The sequence below is a fragment of the Symphalangus syndactylus genome, chromosome 10 (genome assembly GCF_028878055.3).
Source record: "Symphalangus syndactylus isolate Jambi chromosome 10, NHGRI_mSymSyn1-v2.1_pri, whole genome shotgun sequence".
In the NCBI taxonomy this organism is placed as follows: domain Eukaryota; kingdom Metazoa; phylum Chordata; class Mammalia; order Primates; family Hylobatidae; genus Symphalangus; species Symphalangus syndactylus.
Genome location: NC_072432.2, coordinates 53227281 through 53254735, shown reverse-complemented (window position 1 = coordinate 53254735; position 27455 = coordinate 53227281). Strand labels below are relative to the sequence as shown.

Genomic DNA, 27455 nt, shown 5'->3' with positions numbered 1-27455 from the left:
AGCATCTGTGTATATTACAAATAAGTAGATTGCTTGAGATGCTAAGGCAACTGTCTCCTATACAGACATTTTAAAAGATAGCTGAATATTACATATACTTTAAACCGAGTGTCTTCTTATTGCTGATAAAGAATCCACCCAATTCCATCTATGCTGCATAAGACAGATTATTACCTAGCAACTTATGCAATATCTTCAGAAAGACTGGTTACAGGATATCAAAAAAACTTCTCTTTTTTATTCAATAAAAGAAGAGAGAAGAATAGGCTGTGACATAGAACTTTCATTACATTATGACTGAATTTACACAACAATGAAATTTTTTTAACTTTTAGAAATATCCATTGTTGGGCAGGCGCAGTGGCTGACGCCTGTAATCTCAGCACTTTGGGAGGCCGAGGAGGGTAGATCACGAGGTCAGGAGTCCAAGACCAGCCTGGCCAAGATGGTGAAACCCTGTCTCTACTAAAAATACAAAAATCAGCCGGGTATGGTGGTGTGCACCTGTAATCCCAGCTACTCAGGAGGCTAGGGCAGAGAATTGCTTGAACCCGGGAGGTGGAGGTTGCAGTGAGCCAAGATCGCGCCACTGCACTCCAGCCTGGGTGACAGAGTGAGACTCTATCTAAAAAAAAAAAAAAAAGAAATATCTATTGTTCAGAACTTATGAGGAGAATGTTTTACATTTGGAATGCCCCACAGATGAAAAAAATATTTTCTTTTCTCTTGGCAAATTTATTTTTTATTTTAAAGAACAAGTTTAGAATACTGAAAGATAAAAATAAATCTATTATTAAATGAAGAAAAGTGGAAGAAATTTAGAACACTTAAATATATAAAGAGATATTCACCATGAATATACTTCACTACATTGACACTAAGACCATGACGAGATATGGTCATGAGGACTTCTCCAGCACTCTTTCTCCAAGGCAGGTTATAGGGAGGGCACCAAGAGGTTATTGCACTGAATAGAAGCTGGAGATCATCTTTCTGAGCCAGCTCCTCCGCAGGGGAAACAAAACTGCACAGTTTCACTAAGATCTAAAACATAAAACAAAACAAGAGTGTATAAGCAAAAATCAAATAATCTGATTTAAAAATGGGCAAATGAGCTGAATGGACTGCTCTCAAAAGAAGACACAGAAATGGCCAACAGGTATATGAAAAAATGCTCAACATCACTAATCATCAGGGAAATGAAAATTAAAACCACAATAACGTATTACCTCAAGCCAGTTAGAAGGGCTATTATCAAAGATAAAAAAGAACAGATGCTGGTAAGGAAGTAGAGAAAGGGGAACTCCTATATGCTGTTGGTGAGAATGTAAATTAGTACAGCCATTATGAAAAACAGTATGGAGGATCCTCAGAAAAGTAAAAATAGAACTACCATATGATCTAGCAATCCCACTACTGGGGGTATATATCCAAAGGAAATGAAATTGGTATGTCAAAGAGATAGCTGCACTTCCATGTTTACTTACTGCAGCACTATTCCCGATAGCCAAAATTTAGAATCAACCGAAGTATCCAACAGATGAATGGATAAAGAAAACATGGAATATATATACAATCTAATACTATTCAGCCATAAAAAAGAATGAAATTTTGTCACTAAAGGCAACGTGGATAAGCTTGGAGGACATTATGTTAAGGAAAATAACCCAGGCACAGAAAGATGAATATTGAATGCTTTCATTCATATGTAGAAGTTTAAAAAGTTGATCTCATGAAAGTAAACAGTAGAATTTTGGTTACCAAGGGTGGATAAGGGAAGGCAAGTGGGGCAAGCTAAAGGCTGGTTAAGGGATACTGAAGTACAGTTGGGAGTAAGTTCTAGTGTTCTATAGCACTATAGCGTGAATATTATTAAAAAAACAATTTATTGTATATTTTTAAATAGCTAGAAGAATGAATTTTAAATGCTCCCAATGCAAAGAAATAATAAATGTTTGAGGTGATGGATATATATATGCTAGTTACCCTTGATTTGATCATTACACATTGTATACATAAAAATTATTACACTGTGACCTATAAATATGTGCAATTATTATTTGTCAATTAAAATTAATAATGAAAGTTAAAAAACCATAAATGTATGTAAGTAAATAAATGGCTGATCATGTTATGACAGTAAACTAGTCCTACTTGTATCAGCTTATTTTTTAAAAAACATTTACTATCCTCTCTTCAACCTAATATTTTTGCATACCTTGGCTTGAAACAAGATAAAACAGCATTGCTTTTCCAAGTCAACATTTTATTTTTGTAACTTAGTTCTTTAATTTTTAGTTTGCTACAGGCAAAATGTAATTTTCTTCTCTAAAAAGGACAGTTTTAGAAAAAAAGGAAGTAAAAATAGATCTTTAAAAGCAAAGATACTTTGAAATTGTTTCAATTTTCTATACAAGTAATAGAGGATATTAGAATAATATAAATAATCTTCATTTCAGAGTATTTTAAATCTAGTTGCCAAAAACCTAAAGTCTGGCTTTCAAAGAAGACTCAAGACTTCTTAAGTACTGGAATGAGAACTTATTCTTTAACTGTGATTTGCAGAATACACACTACACAAGAGCACACATCATTAAGAGCCTGCCACTTGGGAATTCAGCAATGGTTTCTGCCCTCAATGGGCTCTTCCTTCTAATACCAGTTCAGGTTAGGAAAAATTAACTTTTCTCCTCTTTGCTAAATTTTCTCATCTAAATATTTTTTAAAATATATAATATGAATGAAATAACTATAACTTATGACATCATTTTATTCTCTTGAAAAAGAGTGCTTCATGAAATTTTGGTATTTCAGCATCAGTGGAAAATAGCAGCCAGGTGTGGTGGCTCACGCCTGTAATCCTAGCACTTTGGGAGGCCCAAGGTAGGCAGATAATACTTGAGTCCAGCCTGGGCAACATGGTAAAACTCCATCTCTACAAAAAATTAGCTAGGCATGGTGGCAAGCTACTCAGGAGGCTGAAATGAGAGGATCACCTGAGCTCGGGAGGTCGAGGCTGCAGTGAGCTGTGATCATGCCACTGCACTTCAGTCTAGATGACAGAGTGAGACCTTGTCTCAAAAAAGAAGAGAAGAGAAGAGAAGAGAAGAGAAGAGAAGAGAAGAGAAGAGAAGAGAAGAGAAGAGAAGGGAAGCGAAGCTCAACAGAGAGAGGTAGTTGAAATATCACATTTTATCTGAGAAAACTACGTCTTCCTTTTCCTTCAAATGCAAAAACTTGCTTAGATATAAAAGCTTTCTAATTCATAGCTGCCAAGTATCAGAAAGGAAAAAAGGTTTAAGAATTCATAAAAACAATAAAATATTTATAAAATCAGTAAATATGGTACCCTTCCCACCAAATGCCTGGAGAAACTGCTGGATACCAAATGTCCATTAGTATGTGTAATATGTCATCATCTTTTACCATATGTGAATACAGACAGTTAAATGCAACAAAAAAGTATATTCTCAGAGGGGTGTATTACTGATTATAGTTGTTGTTGGTTCTGACACTGCCTTATGTGATTAGCGAGACAAATGCCAGTTTTCCAGTTTGGTACATAGAAAACAAACCCATAAATAATAAAATACTTTTTTACAAATCAAATCACTGTTCTCAAACTGGATGCAAGGATTTCTTGAATTTGTTGACTTGTAAGATAACTGGTTCATCTTTATAGGCAGAAAGATTCTTACAAATAATCTAGTACGATCCTTTCATTTTTACAGAACAGAAAACTGTAGAGTCAATTTTTCATTCCTGGCTGGGCGTGGTGGCTCACGCCTGTAATCCCAGCACTTTGAGAGGCTGAGGCGGGAGGATCACTTGAGCCCAGGAGTTCAAGACCAACCTGGCCAACATGGTGAAACCTCATCTCTACTAAAAACAAAAAAAAAAACTAGCCAGGCATGGTGGCACAGCTTGTAATTCCAGCTACTTGGGTGGCTGAGGCACGAAAATCACTTGAACCTCTAAGAGGCAGAGGCTGCAGTGAGCCAAGATCGCTCCACCACACTCCAGCCTGGGACACAGAGCAAGATTCTCTCCAAAAAAAATTTCTCATTCCTCTTCTGCCTCTACACTAACCACTTATATTTGTAAGAACTCTGTTACAAAAGTCCAACCAAGTGTGGCAGAGCAATAACTGGCCACATCAACAACAACAAAAAAACTGAATGCCTGCATGAAGCATTACCAAATGCTAAAGTCCCAGGAAACCATCTGTCACATAATACAAATGTAGGGATTTCATCTATTTTAAAACATTTAATAAGTTTGTGCCAATTGGTTTCCTAGACACAATGATTAAAACAGCCTGCGATGAGGAACTAAAACAAAGAAAGTGATACACTAAAAGCAGCAGTGAACTAGGAGTTGGGAGAGCTAGGTTTTTATCACTGTCACTCGCCTACTATGGATCATAAACCGGAATATTAGTTTCCACAACTGTAAATGAGGAGTTTAATTTAAATTATCTTTTGAGTCCCTTTTGGCCTTAATATTCAATGACTTCAGTATGCTAAAGTGACTCCCACATGACTGAAAGTCAGCACCTGGTTTTCAAATAGAAATAATTTTTTTAAAAAACTTTGCTATGCTTACCTAGTTCCTTAAAAGGGGTTTATTGAAATGAGGCTGCTATTCTAATCAGCAAAGATTAACCCACTACATTCATCAGCAATATCTTCAAGCAGCTATAATTCCTATGCGATTTACTCCTTCATTTATTCCCATTGCTTTTCTCAGCAAATCTAATTCAGGAATCAGATAGATCTGAGTTCTAATCCTATTCCTGCCATTTGCTTACGTAATCATTTTGGGGAAAAACGAAAGCTCTGAAGTCGTAGGGTTATCTTGCAAATTGAGATATGAGATGAGAAATGTTAACCACAAGCACAAAAGTATCTAACAGATCAAGTGTTCAATAAATATATTGATTTAGTATTTTACTTGATAATCCCATTCTTTTACTTTCTAAAATTGTCTTGGTCTCACTCTCTCCTGTCCTTTCATCACTAGCAGCTCTACCAAACAGAGTCATTCTTACAGTAAAGAACCCAGTGACATGAGGTGAGCCTGCAACCATTACTCTATACAGCTCTATCTTTTCTACCCCAATCCACTGTTCTCTCTATTCTCTTCCTACTCTCGATGGTGGTGATGGTGGCAGTGGCAGTAATTACAGTTACTTCTCCTTCCTATCTACTATGTGCTAAGCTGAAAACCGTACCTTTACATATTATGTCATTTAAGCCTCAAAAAACCTTTTAGGTAGATATCATTTTCATTTTAAAGGTGCGAAATCTGCATTTTAGATGACTTAGCTTTAGAGAACTAGATCTAAACATGTTTTTAACTGTTGAATGGGTTAAAAAAACATGTAAAATTTACCATCTTAACTGTTTTAAGAGTGTGGTACAGCAGTGTTAACTATACGTACACTGTTGTGCAACAGAACTTCATCTTGCAAAACTGAAACTCTATTCCTATAGAAAAATAATTCCCTTTTCTTCTTTCCCTTAGATCCTAGCCACCAGTATTACACTTTCTGTTCTACCTGTACGACTACTTTAGATATATCATATAATTGGAATCATGCAGTATTTGTCTTTTTGTGTCAAATGTCGTTTTTTTAATACTGTATTAGACCAATGGGCAGATTATATTCTATATGTTTGTTTGCTTGTTTTGACAATTTTCTGCCAAGAAAGGATATCATACATGATAACTATATTCCTGGGCTAGCTAATAAAGGTCTATCACACATTTGTTAACCCACAATGCTATTAAAAGAACAGTGCTAACAGTGGGAAAGAAGAGCTTTACAGGCAGGGCAGAGGAGGAGGCAGCCACCACCAAAGTAAACGGTCTTTACAAGTGAAATATTTATAGGCTAGGGACTTCCTGTATATAAACAGCAACTAGATAGAATTTTGAGACATTATAAGAAATATTATCCAAATCTTTATATCATTTTCAAGTTTTCCTTGCTTAGTTCATTTAGAGACATTCCGACATAGCAAAAGTAATCTCAATGGCTGGATCTGTTCAGAGAAACAAACTTGCTAATGCCTCACTCAAATATTCCTGAAAAGAATATTTCAATATTATTTCTGCAGATTCAAAAAATGTGATTATATGAGATAAAGTCATACTATCATAAATACAATGAAATATGAGTTAAAAATGGAATATGTAAAACATCTATTTAGGAAGTACACCCACTTCCCTTTAAATAGGGTGGAGGTAGGCAAATAGCACCTTTCATACCTGTACAAAAACTTTCTGGAGTAGTCCTCGACGTTCTGCTAGAGGTAGCTCATTCTGTGCACCTCCAACTGCCTCAGGCACATGTGGAAGGTCAAAAAACAGATATAAACATTTAACCAGGGTGGAAGGCACTGACATTGTTGTCATGCAGTCCACGGTTTTCTGGAAAACAAACCAATAAATAAGTGAATAGATAGACACAACTATAATTGGTACAGCTAAATAATTCATAAATGTTAACCCAAAAATTACATATCAAGGTAACTTTTTAAATGCATGTAATAATTTAAAAATGACTCCAAGTGAAGAAACATACAACTGTGCATCTGAACAATTTTGCTTTAATCAAACAGTGAGATTGAGTTTGTTATATAGTAAATTATCAATTAAATGTAATATTTATTTATTAAAAAGCAGCATGTTTTGGAAGCATAATCTTTAGAATTTAGAAAAACAGACACTTAAGAACTACGAACTTCAGCAAACTACTTAATTCTCCTGAGATTCACTTTCCTTTCTTATAAAAATAGATAGAATGATACACCCTTCTAATGGCTAACATGAGAGTTATGTAAGATAATACATACAAAGATACATTAAGCACTAAATTGTATATTCATTGTTGCTTTACTATTATTTTTATCTTTATTCTTATTGTAGATTTTTGAGGCTGGAAAGACACTTGAGTGATAAAGCCATCACTGACACAAATACATCTCTATATTATTTTCAAAGATATCCAGAAGAGAAACTCTAGACCTTCTTACAGTACATATTTCAACACTGTTAAGTATGGTATAATATTTATCAAAATTTTCCATGGTGCAGTTTGGAACAAAAAGTTTAACTGCACTAGAGATCAAGAGACTGGCATCATCTGTTGATTAGTTAGTTTACTTTCTCATAAAACATTTATTGAGTGTCCAGGGAATGTCAGGCTGTGTGATGGGAGCTGGGCATGCAAAGACGAAGCATCTCTGTCCTTCAAAAGACCACAGTCAACTGGAATTATTAGAGTCCTAAGTAACTATGACTTAATCTCTTAAGATTTCAGTCTAACAATGGTAGTATATACAGGCTAATATAAAAGGGATTGCCTAACACTGCCAGGAATGGCATTAAAAAGTATAAGGAATTAAAATAAAAAGGGAAAGATCACCTGGAAGATACATAGGAGGTTAGGCCATATGGTACAGTATTTTTGAAGAAACACTGAGTCTGAAAATGCTGACTCCTGAAGAGCCACAATAATAATGGCTAACCTTGAATTACTGTTTACTATGTAAGAGGCATAAGGCTAATAAGCACTTTACATACATCATCTCACCTATTCCTTAAGTCAACCCCATGACTTCATTTGTAAAATGATCCTTATTTCACAGATGAAGCAACTGAGGTTCATCACTTACATACCCTGCTTTAGGTCAGACAGCTGGTTAAGTGGCCTACAAAGTGTGTATGCTCAATGACTTATGAAAATAGTCTCACATTTTATTTTCTTGGCAGTGATGACCCAGTGAAATGTTACAAACAAAAAGTAAAAGAGCTAGATTTCAGAAAATTAGCTGGTGGTAATACAGATCATAAATTAAATATAGAGAGCCAGAAGGAAAGGGTAACTGGGAAACTAACCCCCTAAACCACATGAGAGATGGGGCCGGAACTAATGCAGTAGCAGGGTGATGAAGAGAAAGCTTCAAGACTATCCCTGGCAAGATGTGGCCCCTTTCTACATACCCAACATACCATTTCTTGTCTCAAATACTCTAAACCTTTTGTTCTATTCATCTACAATGATTTCTTAACACTTATGTTACCATACATTTAAAGTTCAGTTTAAACATCTGCTATGTCTCCAAGTTTACTGAACTCCTCATCTTTCCTTCTACCCTCACTTTCAAAATGTTTAACTCTCACATTTCTATTTTCAATAGCACTATATATGCCCCATTATTAAATATTATGGTATTATCTTTTTCTGCTTCATCTCTTACATCTACGCATTGAGTCAGGACCATGTTTTGGTCATCTCTGTGTATCGCTGCTACCAGCAGAAAATGGCACTCAAAAAAGGTAGCTCCAAACATAACACTGAATTTGCTTTTTAAATGTATCTATTTCCAGATAGATTATTACTAGCTTTAGCTCGCCAGTAAGCAAAGTGGTATGATGTTTCATTTTCATTTATTGTAGATAGATTTAAAGTACAACTTGGCATCTAAACTTGTAATTAAGTGATTAGGTTTTTATAGAAAATATGAATAAATGTAGAAAACTGCATTAAAAGTTAATATTACTTATATTAAATATCAATAGTAAATATTTAAATTATATAAAGTTTTAATAGCAAATAAAGATATGCTATTCTAAACCAAATTTTGGTATAGTAACATACAGACATTTATAGCTACCATCAACAGCAAACAGAATTGAGATTTTGTTATTCATCCAGTAGAGTCAGATACATGAAAACAATGGTCTACTCTGGGACCATTTGAAGATTACTTAGAATAACCAACCCTCTCAATTTGCCTGAGACCGTGAAGTATCCTGAGATGCGGGCCTTCCTATGCTAAAACCTGGAAAATCCCAGGAACACCAGGACAGGTTGGTTACACTAATTCCCTGAGTTTAAAAAAAAAAAAGAGGGCCAGGCACGGTGTGGCTCATGCCTATAATCCCAGCACTTTGGGAGGCCAAGGCAGGTGGATCACCTGAGGTCAGGAGTTCGGGACCAGCCTGGCCAACATGGTGAAACCCAGTCTCTACTAAAAATACAAAAATTAGCTGGGCGTGGTGGCGCACGCCTGTAATCCCAGCTACTCGGGAGGCCGAGGCAAGAGAGTCGCTTGAATCTGGGAGGCAGAGGTTGCAGTGAGCTGAGGTCGCACCATTGCACTCCACTCCAGGCTGGGTGACAGAGCAAGACTCCACCTCAAAAAAACGAAAGAAAAAAAAGAGAGAAAAAACACAGAAAACAAATAAAAAGAAAACAGATCATTCCAAGGAGAAAATTCTAAGAGATAATTACTTTGGGTTACTGACAGGTTTCAGGATACGGTTACTAAGACGTATGCACTGTATCTGCTGTGGCCAGTCACATGGTACAATTATGTTACAGTTAAGTAGGTCCATTATTACATGATGAGAGTGTCTGAAAGTCCACTGTAACTTAGACAAAAGACATTCCCAAGACTGGTACTGACTTTGGTAGGTAATTATACTCTGGATTTTAGAAGGCTGAATTAATCTCTTTCATCCCCAAAACATCAAAGGCCAAAAATCAGGTATCCAAATAGCTCATTAATGAGCACATGCAACATATTTTATGACAGATACTTACAGCTGATTTAGAGGAAATAAAAAGCAATCTCCAGAATAAATCAAATGAGAAGAAAATATATATTATCCTAAAAATGTCAGTTTCCTTATTTCCCATAAAAATTTAAAACTATTTTCCATGTCATTTGTTCTTTATTAGCTGAGTGACCTTAGATAAACAGTGATTTTTTTATTCTTCCTGAGCCTAACATCGGTTTCCCTAACATCGGTGACAAAAGTGCTGGGCTGGGCCTGAAGGACCCAGAGCTCCTGAGCTACTTGCCACCAGCCAGAAATAGTCCATCTGTTTGCCCAGAATGCTCTACAAATGGTATCATTAAAAAAATTTTTTTTTAGAGACAGGGTCTCACTGTCACCCAGGCTGGAGTGGTGCGATTATGGCTCACTGCAGCCTCAACCTCCCAGGCTCAAGTAATCCTCTTGCCTCAGCCTCTGAACGGCTGGGACTTCAGGTGCAGGTCACCATGCTCGGCTAATTTTTTTTTTTTTTTTTTAAAGAGATTGGGGTCTCTCTATGTTGCCCAGACTGGTCTCAAATTTCTGGGCTCAAGCAATCTTCCCACCTTGACCTCTCAAAGTGCTGCAATTACAGGTGTGAGCCACTGAGCCCAGCCACAAATGGTTATGTCCTATGTGTGTTACAACATATCGAGATGGAAAACACTGCTCTAAGCCATGCGTTTCCTTATGAGTACAATGCATCGAACATCAAACTCCTCGCAGAGATGTTATGAGAAGCATGAAATAATGTTTTAAAAGAGAAGAATACAAATGATTATCATAGTATCTCATTTGGATATAATGATGTATTTAATAATAAAATCACGAGAGGCTATAAAATAAAGACGCTGAGTTATCAAACATGAAAACTAAGAACTTACCTGACCAGAGGAAGCTAACAGATTAATTGTGGTCAGAAGCATCCAGCCTCTACTGGCTTCTTCACTCTGATTGATCTCCAGGAACTGAACTATGGCCCGACTTGCAGCCTCTGTAAAACCAAAGGAAAAGCCATTAAGCGGGGGAAAAGTCACATATAAAGAGGTTCTTCTTTAAAACCTACCAAGGAAACGAAAATTTACTAAGCACATAATTATACCAGCACTATTACATATGGAAAAACTTTAAAAATAGCAATGTTTTAATGGTATTCATAAACCTTTATATCATTAATACAGAAATGTAAAAGCCAACCTATATATTTCAGGGAAAGTTATGACAGGAGCTAATCAAAAAGTCATGGAAGAGGTGAAATTTGAGCTAAAACTGCCTGGAAGACAAGTACATGTTTGTCCAGGAAGTGGGAGCGATTAAGGGTGCAGAGAAAATAAGAGCACAGCAATAAAACAAGAGTGGCTAGAGGAATGAGCCTGACACATACAGATCAAGACAAAGAACTGTGATAGCACTTTTTTAACATTATAGAAGAGCACTGTTGAGAAGTGCAGTCTAATACCAACAGTAGTGACTTTAAAAAATAGAGATGCCTAATTATGAAGGAGGGTAAGCTACTGGCTGTATTTGATTTTCTGGGCAAGAGGGAGCAAATGCAGTTTCTTGAGCAAAGGAGATGATGAAAGGATTATACTAAGACTATTAATCTAGTAGTAATGTGTATGACGGACTGGAAGGCTGAGAAGAATAGTGAGAGGGAAATAAAATTAAGAGGTTTCCTAAGTAATACACAGAGGAATAACTTGAGCAGCTGACAGCAGGAAGAGAGAAACAGTGAAATACATAAGACAGCCAATCACAGAACTGCAAACTTGGAAGAATCTTCAAAAGTAAATTTAGTTGATTATATTTCTTATTAGAGAGAAGAGTAAATGGAGAAGTCTCTAAATATGTACCTAATTTCATCAGCATGGTTTGCCAATTTTTATAGTAATATATGATAGGAGTTAAAATTGTCAGAAAGGAAGTCCAATTTGGCAGGGCATGGTGGCTCACACCTGTAATCCCAGCACTTTGGGAGGCCAAGGTGGGCAGATCACCTGAGGTCAGAAGTTCGAGACCAGTCTGGCCAACATGGAGAAACCCCATCTCTACTAAAAATACAAAAATCAGGAGGGTGTGGTGTCATGAGCCTGTAATCCCAGCTACTTGGGAGGCTGAGGCAGGAGAATGGCTTGTACCTAGGAGGTGGAGGTTGCGGTGAACCAAGATCACGCCACTGCACTCCAGCCTGGGAAACGGAGTGAGACTCTATTTCAAAAAAAAAAACCAAAAAAAAAAAACCAAAAAAAAAAAGGAAGTAAGTCTAATTTGTTCACTAGGAACTAACTGGGTAAAAACTAATGTATACTTGGCTGGGTGCGGTGGCTCACGCCACCAAGGTCAGGAGATCGAGGCCATCTTGGCTACTAACACAGTGAAACCCCGTCTCTACTAAAAATACAAAAAATTAGCCAAGTGTGGTGGTGGGCACCTGTAGTTCCAGCTACTTGGGAGACTGAGGCAGAATTACTTGAACCCAGAGGCAGAGGGTGCAGTGAGCCGAGATCACACCACTGCACTCTAGCCTAGGCAACAGAGAGAGACTCCATCTCAAAAACAAAGGAAAACAAAAAAACTAATGTATACTTAACATACTTCATAAAGAAGTATAAAGTAGAAAATAAGATTTAGGTTATCTTAGATGTATTTTTTCTTCAATTTAACATAAAATAAAAGTGTTTTATTAGATAACTGAATACAAGACTTACACATGATTCTGGGCTGGGCAAAGTTTCATCTTGGTAAACTTCCATATGAGGGAACACTTTTTTTAGCATGAAAATTTTAAAAATAGATTCTTTTTATTGAGTCTTAACTATATATCAAGCATTGTGTTAAGTACTTGTGGGTTTAACTCATTTAATCTTTACAAGAACTCTGTGAGTTATTTTCTACTAATATATCCCTTACAATAGTGTAAGTTGAGAAATGCAGAAGATAAGTAATTTGCCTACAATCACATAGCTAGTCAGTGAAAGAGATCTGGATAGGGTTGAGGTTGAATGATACGGGGAGATTCCAAACTCCATCGACAAAACAAACTATCTTTACATAACAAATATATTTTACTATTTTGTAAAGAATAGCATAACTGTACCACTGTAAAAAATAACTATTTTATTTTCACCTACCAATTTCAATATGTGTCATTAAGAATATTTCAAAGGCATCTCCCACTTTTTACTTTATTATTTTTCTGAGACAAGGTCTCACTCTATTGTCCAGGCTGGAGTGCACGATCACGGCTTACTGCAGCCTCAATCTCCTCAACTCAAGCAATCCTCCCGCCTCAGTCCCCCATGTAGCTGGGACTAACAGTATGCACCACCATGCCTGGCTAATAAAAACAAAATTTTTTTGTAGAGACAGAGTATCGCTATGTTGCCCAGGCTGGTCTCAAACTCCTGAATTCAAGTGATCCTCCTGTCGTGGTCTCCCAAAGTACTGGGATTACTTGTACCTGGGTGTGAGTTACTGTGCCCAGCCTCACTTTTTATTTTAAATGAGGTAAGCAGCTCATTTTAAAAGTATATAGCATTTAGTGCTATCTTAAAAAATTATGTATACTAGCAAGGAATTTTAAATAAAACCTCCATAAATCAAATGGTTTCTTAAAACTTTGGGGAAAAAATGCCCACTACTAGTTAGAAACATACCGGATCTTTTAATTTCAATAATATTTAACAAATACAAATATAAACGATGATTTAACTTAAGTTTTTAAGAGTTAATGAAAGAATATATTAATATTAACCCATCTTTAGAGTTGTCAATCATTTGATTCAAGCTTTATCTTTCACACTGCATTTCAATACATATAGTTAGAATGAAAAACACAGAAATGAAGTTAATAAAGCCCAGGATTACATTAAATAAGTAAAGAATGCAGACAACCTTAAATGCAATTTCTCAACCTACACTGAGAGAAAACAAATGAATTCAATTAGCATTCAGAACAACCAGAATGCAAAACATGTTAATAATAAGTGAAATACAAGTTTTCCTTTGCAAAGTCCATTCAAAGCGTATGCCATTTTCAAATTTATACTTCACGATGATGGTGAGTCACATTAATGATATTATTATACTTATTTAATGAAGACACAAAGCCCTAAACACCTTCGCCCCCTCCAAAAAAAAAATTTCACAAGTTAGTCAGAAAAACAATATTAGAATTCACAGCTTCCATGCTTCTTTTCATTTGACAATACATAACCACATCCTGGGAATGAAATTACCTGAAGGTGTTGTGGCTTTGAAATCCTTGGGGGACAGCAGGGCACACTGTTTTTCTGTTTAAAAAAAAAGGCTGGGTTGTCTAAGTGGGGATTCACTAAATTCCACTAATCCCACCACAAGAGTACTGGAGTCAACATCATCCAGCCTCTCCATTGCTGGATTGCTGCCCATATTGGGGATTGCACTACTAGGTTTAACAGTGGCACCTAGCATGTAGAAAAACATTAATAATAAACTAAAGATACTTTAGTTTATTAAGGTACTTTATGCAGGTAGGAATTTTCTGCTTTGCTGATATAAATTGACCATGTGCCCTTAAACTTAAGCAGAATTAGAACTGGCTGAGCTAACCAGAAGAGATGGGGAAAAATCTTAAGATACACACTCTATACAATCTGACCACAACATTATGTTTTTGTCAAATTAATTGAGTCACTACTTACTTCCAGGAAAAGCCACATGGAGGCAAAGGACCAAGAAAGAATTAAGGGAGACAAGGAGACTGTGACTTGACCTAAATGTATAACAAATCATCCATGTATCCATTTTGCAACTTGATATTCCCTAAAAGGTTTCCATTTTCACAAACTTCAGATAGATGTAAACAACAGAACTGCACATAAGCTTGTTTCCTACTGAGATATCTACAGCCCATATCTCAAGTAATCTGATAAAAACGGCTGTATCTGTGGGTGCTGATTAGGTAACACCCAAAATAACAAGTCTTCCATAGCAAATTCAGAGGGGTACTGGAAGAATAATCTTGTTCTGGTGAACAACGAACATAGCCAACCTTCAAAGGAATAATAAAAGGTTCACTTCACCTGTTTTTTTTTTTTGTAGAAAATGTATGTGAATGTAAATTAAGACAAAATGCTTTTCAATGATAACCTCCTGTAAAATAAAAGGTTATACAAGGTATCTAAAGTAGTCCAACTTACAGAAGAAGAAAGCAGAATGGTGGATGGTGGCCAGGGGCTGAGGGGAGGGGGAAATGAGGAGTTGCTGTTCAATGGGTATAGTTTCAGTCATGTAAGACACAAAAAGTTCTAGAGATCTGCTGTACAGCATGGTACGTATTGTTAACAGTCTGTACTGCACACTTAAAAATTGGTTAAGAGGATAGGTCCCATATTAAGTGTTTTTTTAACCACAATAAAAATAAGTAAATAAGAAAATAAAGATGAAATATTAAGAGTTGGATGATTTAGGATATACTTAGGCCCTGAAAAATCTAGAACTTTTTACTAGAAAAATCAATAGGTCACAAAGTCTCCATGAATATATTTTTGATAACAACACTGACCAAAAGAATCTTCCAGTGTTCTAAACTAAAAATGAAAGAAAAAAAACAAGGATTCCCATAGCTAGGGTAAGGCTGACTGAGGAGACACTCCAGAATTATGTTCTTCTCTCCTAAAAATCAGGAAGGCTGGCCCTTCTAACTCTACTCTGATTCTCAAAGCATTTAAAAAAAAAAAAAAAAGGGCAGAGAAATCCTATGTCCAAAATCAGTAAAAATTTAGGTGCTAGTAATACACGGTGAACACAACAGACAATAAAATTAAATAAGTAAATAAAGAAAATACTTTCAGATGATAACAACGCTATGAAGGTTAACATACAATGTGACTGAATAGATACTAATGGATGTGGGGACAGAGGACAGAAGACCTATTTGAGATAGGGTACTTAGGAAAGATCTTTCATGAGGAAGTAACACACAAACTAAACTGAATATCATAGGATTCAAAGGTTAATGAATTTCACAAGCTTAAAACTAAAAATCATGTGAAATTACACAATATGAAAAAATGTATCTTAAAAAATTGCTAATTAATAAGATGTCATCAATGAGGAAAAGTGGATGAAGGGCACATGATCCTGGCTACTATTTTTTTTTTTTTTTTTTTTTTTTTGAGACGGAGTCTCGCTCTGTCACCCAGGCTGGAGTGCAGTGGCGCGATCTCGGCTCACTGCAAGCTCCGCCTCCCGGGTTCACGCCATTCTCCTGCCTCAGCCTCTCCGAGTAGCTGGTACTACAGGTGCCCGCCACCACGCCCGGCTAATTATTTTTTTGTATTTTTAGTAGAGACGGGGTTTCACCGTGGTCTCGATCTCCTGACCTCGTGATCCGCCCGCCTCGGCCTCCCAAAGTGCTGGGATTACAAGCGTGAGCCACCATGCCCGGCCATCCTAGCTACTATTTTTGTAATTTCCTAAGAGTCTACGATTATTTTAAACTTAAAAGTTAAAAAAAAACTTGTGTAATTCTTACTGTAATTAACAATGAGACATCTTCTACTCGATTTAAGACATCTTTCATTACATCTAAAAAATTGCCCTGTGAAGGCCGGGCGTGGTGGCTCACGCCTGTAATCCCAGCACTTTGGGAGGCCAAGGTGGGCCGATCACGAGGTCTGGAGATCGAGACCATCCTGGCTAACATGGTGAAACCCCGTCTCTACTAAAAACACAAAAAATTAGCCGGGCACGGTGGTGGGTGCCTGTAGTCCCAGCTACTCGGGAGGCTGAGGCAGGAGAATGGCGTGAACCCGGGAGGCAGAGCTTGCAGTGAACCGAGATAGCGCCATTGCACTCCCGTCTGGGCGAAAGAGCAAGGCTCCAACTCAAAAAAAAAAAAAAAAAAAAAAAAAATTGCCCTGTGGATGTGAAATCATAAAGAGAGTTAGGAAAACAAATCTCCAGTGTAGCAAAATGTCTTTCTACAAACATGTAGATTAGGTATTTAAAAAGATAGTAACAGAGACAAGTATAAATAAGTTTTAGGAATTTTTTCCTAATCTAGTATGTCATTCAAGAAAGAATGGAGATACCTAATTTCATCAGCATGGGTATTTCCTTACAGTACCGTGAAAATGGATGAATACAACCATTAAAATGCTTGTAAAAGGATTTTTAAAAGGTATAAACTTTTAAGAACAAGAACAGAATAAGTGAAAGCAATGAAATTTTGGATATTAAAATAGCAGAGAGATTCACGGTTACTGATGAGCAAACCCTAGAATCTTGAAGTAATTCAGGAAAAGTGGAAAAGCAACCCAAATACCAAAGAACCCCTGAGAGGCTCAGGAACTGGTGGCACAAGGCACCTTTGGAAGCAGAAGTAAATAAGGAACTACACAGAGAAGGACTGGTGGAAAATATGTTCAAGAGCAGTTAGACCCAAGGTCCCTAATACTACGTGGGCACTAGACCACAGGTTTGTTTGTTCACTGAAAAGAGTAAGAGAGGGAGTACGGATTGAGGGGCACAAGGTACCATGTGGACATACAAAGGTAAAATAAAAGCTTATATACTAAACCTTGAGGGTCCCCAAACCCTTCTCCTACTTTGCTTCCAAAATGCTGAGTCAGGCATATATCTTCCAAGCAGAGACTGGACAACTCTCTGAGTATCTGCTTAGTTTAGGAAAAAGATCACCAAAAAAACAGCCTAGCAAGATCATCTTATGTTGCAGCCCACAGCTGCAAGCTTCACACACAATTAAAAAGCTTTTTAATGCTCCGTTCTTATGTAAGAGCAGATGGTCAAGGGTGAGACATGTACGGATATTCTCTAACATAAAAGACAAAGACAAAAACAAATTGATAAACAAAACCTTTTTATTAAACCTAAAAGAAACAGATTATTTATGGAGACAAAAATCTGAAAGAAAAAAAACTCAGAAAGATAAGAAGAAAATGCAGCCCCAAAATAATAGAAACCAGTAAGAAAGAACACTTAGAAATGAAAAATATTTTTTTAAATGAGAAAAATATAATGTCACAAATAAAAAAAGAACCTCTATAGAAGAGATAAATGATAAAATTGAGGAGTTCTCTTAGCAAGTAGTCAAAACACAAAGATAGAAAATGAGAAGAAAGATAAGAAAATGAGAGGAACAGTCTAAGAGGGTCATCTAACTAGAAGGAGAAAACAGAGGAGGATATTACTAAACAATTCATGAAACTTTGCCCAAATTAAAGGATATGAATAACCAGACTGAAAGAGTTCAATGAGTACCCAGCACATGTATAAAAATAGGTCTACCACAAGGCATGTTATTATGACATTTTAGAAAAGCAGGGACAAAGAGAGGATCCTAAAAGCTTCTAGAAAAAAAAAATAGGTCACAGAGGAAAAAAAAATCAAGAATCTACATAGCTTTCGATTTCTCAATAACAACGTAAGAGCCTATATTATAAAAGAAAATATTTAAAATTCTGAGACAAAATGATTTCCCACATAGAACTTGATACTTACTTAAAGGAGGACTGATAATAATGCAAGCTGCAAGATTTTCCAAAATGACCCTGAGTGCTCATCCTGGGCTGCATGGAAGGACAAAGCTAAGACACTCACCACTGACCATCTCAACCCATGGTCAACTTTCCCAAGCAATTGGTAGCTTCTAATCTCTGCTAAGAGGACCTCCTGGATTACACAGCTAGCATTCTCAAACTACTCCTATAAATATCTAACAAGTATTCAATGGCCTAAGTCATAGGCAGTTCAAATGTCTCTTTACTAACAAGATTACTCTTGAGCTTGTCCTTTAGGAATGGATAACAATGGGGGATGGAGAGGAGGAGACGGAAGTCTCTCTCCATTTAAATGTAAACCACAGCTGCATATTCAGCACATCTCCCCAGCACATGTATCTGTGAGATCATGAGAGTCGTAGACATGTGTCTTCTTGTCTCTTATTGACCCTTGGTTTTGTATTAAATAAGTTTCCTTTTCTATAATAATCATGCTGTATGATGTAGTGGAATTTGTTCTAAGTCCTGGCAGCTGAAAGGTTGTCAGGCTAAAGGTATCACTTTACTTACTGAAAAGAAAAGAACCCATTTTCTACAGCAATAGTCAAAAAATGTTTAACTCGTGGTATGTCTAAAACAACAAGCAGAACAAAACCCTGATAACTCCCCTGTATCCTTTTTTATAAAGCTGCTGGAAAATATGCTTTACCAAAATCAGGAATTTAAGGGATTCAGGAAACAGAATCCACCCAAAAAAAATGAAAAGGCATCCCAGGACAATGTGAACAGTGATGTTAAAACGGCAGCTGTGCAGCTGGCCTAGAGAGCAACTACTACAGATGACACAGAGACCCCTAAGTGCTTATGGTCTACTGGGAAGATCAAGACACATGCACAATGACCACCCAGGAGGTTGAGAAGAAAAACAGTAGTTCAGAAGAGAAAAATTTTTTATCTGCCTAAAGAAATCAAAAAGCATTTCATCAAGGAAGCATGACTTAATCATGCTGACATTTAGACATATTGAAATGAGGAAAGATTCTCCTTCCTCAGTGAAGCATTCTAAGTAAATGATTAAAATAAGAGTATAAACATGTTTGAAGACTACGGACAGCTGGATTTCGTTGAAATACAGAAAAGAAAACAAGCAATAGAAGCGGGGTATGCTAAAAAAAAAAAAAAAAAAAAAAAAAAACAACCAGATGATAGCTTTGCCTTAAATTTCATGCTGAGAAATTTGTATTTTGTTCAAAGGGAAACAGTATTTTAAAGGGTTAGGGTGGAAGTGGTAGTGGTCCAGGCAGAGTAGCCTTGAGCAGAACTACTCGAGAGTTGAAGATGCTGAAACCAGGAAAATAATGTGACTCTAAGAAAGGGAAAGGGAATGGGTAAATGAACTCAATGTGTTGAGAACAAGGTCTGTTTTCCATTTAATTTTAATGGGACTTTTACAGAACTGCCTGTTCATTCAAACAAATCAGTTTTTGCTGGCTACTGTAAAAATACCTGTGGATTTGTTTGATGCTCTCCTTCGAATTTCTGTCACCATTAGTCGTGAGACTTGTGTTGTGAACTGCAGAAGATCAGAAAATTTTTCTGTCATTGTATTTGGTGGAGCATTTCCAAAAACCTGTAGATAAGAAAAGACATTGTTAATGAAGCACTGACAAATTTTTCTTTTTATTTTGTGAATTTTGAAGTGTGTTATGACTTGAAAATCAAGTCCAGAAAAGTCGACCTACACAGTTACTTTGAATCTTAATATGTTGAAAATACAATTCTTTCAATAAATCACATGTCTAGCCACATTTCCTTTTACATATAAATTTGTTAAAGAAATGATTAAATAAATGAAATCTAAGACCTGTAGACATTATTGATAAAATTTGAATCAATCTCACTAAAAACGTTAGAAATTATGTTTCTTTTCTTTCTTTTTTTTGAGATGGAGTCTCACTTTGTCACCTAGGCTGGAGTGTAATGGCACAATTTTGGCTCACTGCAACCTCTGCCTCCTGGGTTCAAGCTATTCTCCTGCCTCAGCCTGCCAAGTAGCTGGGACTACAGGTGCATGCCGTCACGCCCGGCTAATTTTTGTATTTTTAGTAGAGATGGGGTTTCACCATGTTGGCCTGGCTAGTCTTGAACTCCTGACCTCTGGTGATCCACCTGCCTCAGCCTCCCAAAGTGCTGGGATTACAGGCGTGAGCCACCACGTCCGGCCAACATTTTTCTGAGGAAAGCTAATTTGAGAATTTAGAGAAAAGTTATAAAGGATTTTTGATGGAGTACAGGCACATTGGATGGTGAAAAGCAGCTCTACTGCTAAATCCCAGGCTGACCTCAGAATTCACTAAACTCATTTAATGTCTCAGAATTTCTTCATTCTAATCACAGTAATTTACAAAACAAGGCTGTTACCAAAAAACTAGAAAAGAGAAAATAAATGGGAGGGTCATGAAATAAACTTGTTTTTACACAAATTTTAAAATAAATGAGCTTTAGAATAAATAATTCTTATTTTTAATTTTATTTATCTATTTTTTTTTTTTTTTTTTGAGAACTGGGTCTTACTATATTGCCCAGACAGGTCTTGAACTCCTGGGCTCAAGCTATCCTCCTGCCTCTGCCTCCCTACGTGCTGGGATTACAGGCGTGAGCCACTATACCCTGCCTACAATAAATAATTTTTAAAAGTAAATGGGTATGAGTTCAGCAAAGAGAATTTGAGAAAATGAAACCTGGACAGACCATCATAAGGAAAGAAATGGTATTTTAATGGGTATATAACTAGATACATCCTGAGGTATTATTTTAAAGAATATTCTTTATTGCTGAAAGGAAATTCTCTATATTCTAAGGCTATTATAGTATCTCTCCCTTTTAACACTCATTACACAGTGTTTTATATTATTATTACCTATTGAAATGTCACTACAAAAGGAGAAAACATAACTTACTCATCTTCATATTCTCCCAAGCCAGCACTCTGCCTTTTATAGTAATGCTCCCTAAATATGGTTGTTTATTTATATGCTGACTGCCCTCACAATCAAATTCTAGAAACATTCAGGGAGCACTGAAGGAGAACATGAGAACATAAACTAAAATTAAGAAGGAAAACAAAACAAACAAGCAAATAAAAGACCCAGCTAGGAAGATGGACTGGAAAAGAAAACTAAATAAAAATCTAAGACCAGAAAGACGTCTATATTTTCCATTATTGGTTACAAATTTTGGCTCAAAGATACAAAAGAGAAAACCTGATCAATCACATCATTCACAATGCCCCTAGCATGAAAAAATATATATATATTTAAGGAAGTACTTCTATTCCTCATATTATACTAGTCCCCCCTTATCTGTGAGAGGTAAGTTCTAAGACCCCACTGGATGCCTGAAACCACGGATAGTACCAAACCCCGTAAACACTGTATTTTTTACTATAATACATACCTGTGATAAAGTTTAAGTAATAAATTAGGCACAGTAAGAGACTGGCAACAATAACTAATAATAAAGGAAAAAAATTGTAATAATATACTATTCGCAATTTCACAAATACAAGATTCCTTCTTATTATAGATCTCAAAAACCTCAGCACACAGTTTTTGGTCTTTCCTTATTAAGTCAAGAACTTTTACCTTTTCACTTAAAGGAAGGACTTCTCTCTGGCATACCCAAGTTGCCAACCCCATAACTTTTGCACTTTGGGGCCATTATTAAGGAAAAGAGAGTTTCTTGAAAACAAGCAGCTTGATACCAGGACAGTAGGTCTCACAACTGAGGCTGCTACTAAGTGACTATTGGGCAGGTGGCCCATACATCATGGATACACTGGACAAAGGAATAATTCACATCCCGGGAGGGATGGAGCTGAATGGTGTCAGATTTCAAACTTATGAATTGTTTGTTTCTTTAATTTTCCACTTAATATTTTCAGACCATAGATGACCGAAACCATGAAAAGCAAAACCATGAATAAGGAGGGATTACTGTATAATATAAACAATTCCTTCCAAAGATCCCAATAAAAGGATATAACAAACAATGTAATATCCTTCTAATAGAAAATGTGTTTCTTACATATTTCTTATAACCTCCCTCAAATTAAGCTGAAAATGCTAAAACAATAAATAAATTCTACAAGGGTATCGTTTTATCCAGACACCCAGTCTGTTCAATAATTTGACAAATGAGTAATTTGTAATAATCTCAAAATCTCAAAAAATAAACTGTACTTTTCAATACTTCCTCAACACATTTTTTTCCTGAGATTTTGATAAATGTTGTGTGCTTAGAATTAATCTATGTTATTTGTTAAATAATCTATGTTACCTGTTAAATAAACCGCCCCCCCCCCCTTTTTTTTTGAGATAGGGTCTTACTCTGTCATTCAGGCTGGAGTGCAGTAGTGCAATCATGGTTCACTGCTATCTCAACCTCCTGAGCTCAGGTGATCCTCCCACATCAGCCTCCTGAGTAGCTATGACTACAGGTGCCCGCCACCACACTCAGCTGATTTTTGTATTTTTTTTGTAGAGATAGGAATTTTGCCATGTTATACAGTCTGGTCTTGAACTCCTGGGCTTAAGTGATCTGCCCACAATGGCCTCCCAGCGTGCTGGGAATACAGGCATGAGCCGCACCAGAAACCTCTGTTCTTTAACAAACTGAAGATTGATAAAAATTGAGAAACCTAATAATGACACATCTTTGAATAGCCATTCCACCTGTGCTCAGAGATGAGTACATAGCCTTTTGTTATTGTTGTTGAAACAGAGTTTTGCTCTTGTTGCTCAGGCTGGAGTAGTGCAATGGCACAATCTCGGCTCACTGCAACCTCTGCCTCCTGGGTTCAAGTGATTCTCCTGCCTCAACTTCCTGAGTAGCTGGGATTACAGGCACCCACCACCACAACCAGCTAATTTTTTTTGTATTTTTAGTAGAGATGGGGTTTCACCATGTTGGCCAGGCTGGTCTCGAACTCCTGGCCTCAGGTGATCTGCTCATCTCGGCCTCCCAAAGTGCTGGGATTACAGGGGTGGGCCAACTCTCCCGGCTGAGTACATAGTTTTTTAACGGAGATGTTTATAATATTCCTATTACTCAGGGTGTATCAATGTATATTTTGCTCCTAAGAATTAGTATGTGGTATTTTATTGCTAATAGTTATTAGGACAACTAAACAGAACCAATAGCTCATTTCTTGAACAGTTGTAAGGATATGATTATTCAACCAGTCTTCATGCTGGGTAAATAATATGCTGTTGAAAATGCCAGTAACTTTTTACACAAATCCTGATGTTTACTGCTTTATTTCCTCTAAGAAATGTTCTCACAAGATAAATAAAACTGGCTTGAATTTATCAACCCAAAATCAGTAGTACAGAAAAAGACTATGTCATATTTGCTAATCTGAAATGAACAAGCATTGCTTCTTAAATAAGGTTTATTCACTCACAAATATTTATTGACTTCCTAGTATATATGCCAGGCAATGTTCGAAGAGTACTGAATACAAAGGTAAATAAAACAAATATGATTCCTGTGCTCATGAAACACAGGACATTTTAGTACAGAAGACCATTGGCAAATAAGTTGATTTTAAAATTAAAATTATTTAAAGATAGTATTATGAAGAAAGTAAAACAGGGTAGCTGAAAGAGAATGCCTGGGGTGGGAAGAAGGTTGTCAGGAAAGGTCTCTCTGAAGAAGTGACACTGGTGCCAAAGGATGACACTGACTAATGAGGAAAAGTTACAATCCAAAGAGATAAGGAAAGAGGGTTGCAGGCAGTGAGATCAGAGCTGTGCAAAGACCGCAAAGTGAGATTGATTCTGGGGTGTAGAGGAATGAAAATGAGGCTGATAAAGCTGGGGCATTTTGTATAAGAGGAAAAATGGTACAAGATAAGGTTGGAGGGATAGAGGAACTAAAGCATGAATCTGACATTGTAGATAATACTGAATGGATAAGGTAGCAAAGAAAATAGTGTAGTTTTTGTGATTGACTTCAACAATTAAATCTAAAAATATTAGGTATGTTTTCACTACTTTCAACAAGTAGTGGTATTTCTTGCAACTAGACAATGCTTCCATCATTTACATAAATGTTTGCCAAAGAGGATGCAGCATGAAGCTGGGTGTCAGAAGGTGTAGATTCTACTTCTCACTCTCAGGGAGTACTGACTACTTGTCAAATTTTTCCAGTTCTAGGCCAGGTACGGTGGCTCATGCCTTTAATCCCAGCACTTTGTGAGGCTGAGGTGGGTACATCACCTGAGGTCAGGAGTTGAGACCAGCCTGGCCAACATGGTGAAACCCCATGTCTACTAAAAATATAAAAATTAGCTGAGTGTGGTGGCACATGCCTATAGTCCCAGCCACTTGGGAAGCTGAGGCATGACAATAGCTTGAACCTGGGAGGCGGAGGTTGCAGTGAGCCAAGATGGTACCACGGCACACCAGCCTGAGCAACAACAGAGCCAGACTTGGTCTCAAACAAACAACGACAAAAAATTTCTGGTTCTGCAGAGGAAGAAAGCTGGGCAAGAGAGCTGGTAACACATTAAACTCAAAGGGGCTGATTCTAGAATAGATATGTGAAATTCATAACGGATTAAAAAAAAAAAAAACAGTACTGAAGAACAAAAATGCCTTCTTGCAAATTCACTAGAAATAACAACAATTACCATATAATACCCATTTAAAATCTGCGTAGCACTATTCAAGAACTTGGTGTCATTTAAGTCTCATAAAATCCTACAGAATAGATTCTACTAGTAGCCTCATTTTACAGTTAAGAAAATTAAGAGTTAGAGAAGTTAACTTAAAACAGGAGGTAATACAGACAGAATTTAAAACGACATCTATCTATCTGATTCCAAGCCAGGCTCTTAATCACTCAGTACTATATTTTTCTCAAACTGTGCATGAACCCTATCACTGTAACTTTGCATAGTGTTCATCTTTAGAGAAAAATAGCATGGTTTGACTTATTTTTAAAATAATCATTTTTAATATCCACCTAAATAGATTTCAGAAGATTTCCTGGCACCTCTTCAACCAAATATTTTTGGCACTCAGGGAAAACAAATTAATGGTGTTATCTAATGGCATTCATAAAGGCTCAATATAAACTTGTTACTGAATAGTGCTATTCAATAAAAATATATTAAATATGACCAATAAAAGAGAGGTTGGAATGTTTACAAAGTTTTTAAAAATGGAGGCTTTTGTTTCCTAAATATGTGTTATATCTAAAATTAAGTCAGACTATGGACCATCATTAGTCCTAAAATAATTTGCTATAAATAACAATCTTAAAAAATTAACAATGAAGATGTAATTGCATTATTTCATATGGTAAATCAGTTAAGATTTCTTATCAATTAATACAAATGATTAGGGAAATATTTATCTTATGTTCTTTTTGTTTCTAAGAAGGATCATCAGATGAGAGTCTCAGAAGAACAGAATGCCTAACTCAGTCCCGTCCTCTCCTTTTGGGCTTTGCCTGCCTCATGAGAATATGCATTCTCATCTGCTCTGGCTGTGGCTTGCCACTGTCCAGTTCTGCCAGTGACTGGGTAAGTAAACATGACTATTTCAGGGCTGAATTCAGCAAGTCCTTTGTTGCACAGACCCAAGTCACATTGTCCAGTATCAACTGTATTGGTATTATGTAATAAGTAATAAAGCTGCAAAAAAATAATTCACCTGTCTGCCTTCTGATCTCTCTCTTATTTGGTTCTAAGTTTGGGTGACCTCTCTCTTAAGCCAACAAATTAAAAAATAACGATAATTTGTAAGGGATTAAAAAAGGACACTGTATTACATTTACACGCTTCTCAAATATAAATTGGAAATAAGTTAAAAAATAAGGGGAGTTTCTTACAGAAGACCTAATTGGTAAACATTATATTTTAAAATACACAGCAAAATATAACAAATACTATAGTAATTAACAGTGGCAGTTATGAATTTTTAGAAAACTAAAATGCTACTTATTTTGAGTAAGTTTAAACCAAATGTTTTCTTTGTCAGCTTTTGTTCTTGGGACTAAACGTTAATTATTTTTAAGAATGCTGAATAAATATTATTCAGCTATTTTCAGACTTCACCATAATCTTTCAGTTTGAGCAAATCAGTAAGAGGGAAGATAGCAGCCTCCTTGTAGGACTGTAATGAAGACAACAGGAGGCATTTCAAGAACCCAGCATGAGACCTGGCCCAGAAAAAGACTTAATACATGTCATTTCCCAACCCATGTCTCTCAAAGGCAAAAATCATGCACTGAAATAACACTGTTAAGCATACTTTAAAAACTAGTCTGTAGCTAGATGTCCATGTCTAACAGCTTGTTCACCATTTAGCTCTAATCAAGCAAAGTCTCAAAAATCAACACTGCAATTCCTTTTTAGCAATCATGGTAAGAACTGGTTGGCTCTAGCGACATACTGAGCTATTCACTCAACATAGGTATTTCTCACTAGTGGAGAATGTTCAAGCACAAATGGCCAAATGTTAAATAGATATGGCTATATATTTCTAAATTTAATGGAAATGGTATCTAAGAACAATTTTAGTTTATTAATTATATCCAATTAATAAGAATTACTTTTAAAATAATACATTTTTCAAATTAGTCACAATGGTACAGATATAACTTTCTATCTTTTCATTAGTTAAGAGTTTACTGAACCTTTGTGATATTCAAATCACTCATTATATTAGAGGTTTAAGGCATTGCATACACATATGTTTCTAATCAACCAATTAAAAACTTTTGAGAGAATGTTAATAGTTAATGAGACTTACAATAACATAGGACATAAGATAACTAAGTCAAACATTATAAGTAGATAGAGAATAATTACTAAAGGCATCTCATATCTACTTATTAAAAAACAAAATAAGATTCTTCTAGTCTAGTAGGCTGTAGAAGCCTAACTGATAAAATACATGGGATACATACATATGTAGGCTATTACTTAATAATTCATGTTAATAGCCAAGAACAATTCCCCTAACTGCTCTAAACATTCTCATTACCTTGTAAACATTCCTAAGTCTGAGAGAAGGAAATTACCTCAAACTACTCAGTAGCCAACAGCACATCATGACGTTAAAGTAAAACAAAAATAAGATTTAAAAACAAAACAAACTTCCAGGTAACAAAAATTATTAACTTCCTGGTAATAAAAATTAGTAACTTCCCTGAATAGGGCTTAAAACAATGGCTTGTCATAGTTCTCCCTCCCGTTTTTAAAAGAGCTATTTTAAACATTTTCCCACCTCTTCTCACGTTCCTACTGTATCATCTCCTCCCTCTATC

General features: G+C 36.3%; 1 protein-coding gene across 11 annotated transcripts in view; it reads right to left on the bottom strand.

Annotated features, from left to right (window-relative positions):
• WDFY3 (WD repeat and FYVE domain containing 3) overlaps window positions 1-27455 on the bottom strand; it is a 303634-nt gene that overhangs the window by 160754 nt on the left and 115425 nt on the right. For 10 of the 11 annotated variants that reach the window (XM_055297102.2, XM_055297104.2, XM_063611171.1 and 7 more), the window contains 4 exons: window positions 19623-19746; window positions 10497-10606; window positions 6274-6435; window positions 852-1044 (listed from right to left, as the gene is read on the bottom strand). In XM_055297102.2, coding sequence (XP_055153077.2) covers window positions 852-1044; window positions 6274-6435; window positions 10497-10606; window positions 19623-19746 — 589 coding nt within the window. Of the gene's footprint in view, window positions 1-851; window positions 1045-6273; window positions 6436-10496; window positions 10607-19622; window positions 19747-27455 lie in introns of those variants that run through there. The other variant, XM_055297109.2, reaches the window with a different exon arrangement.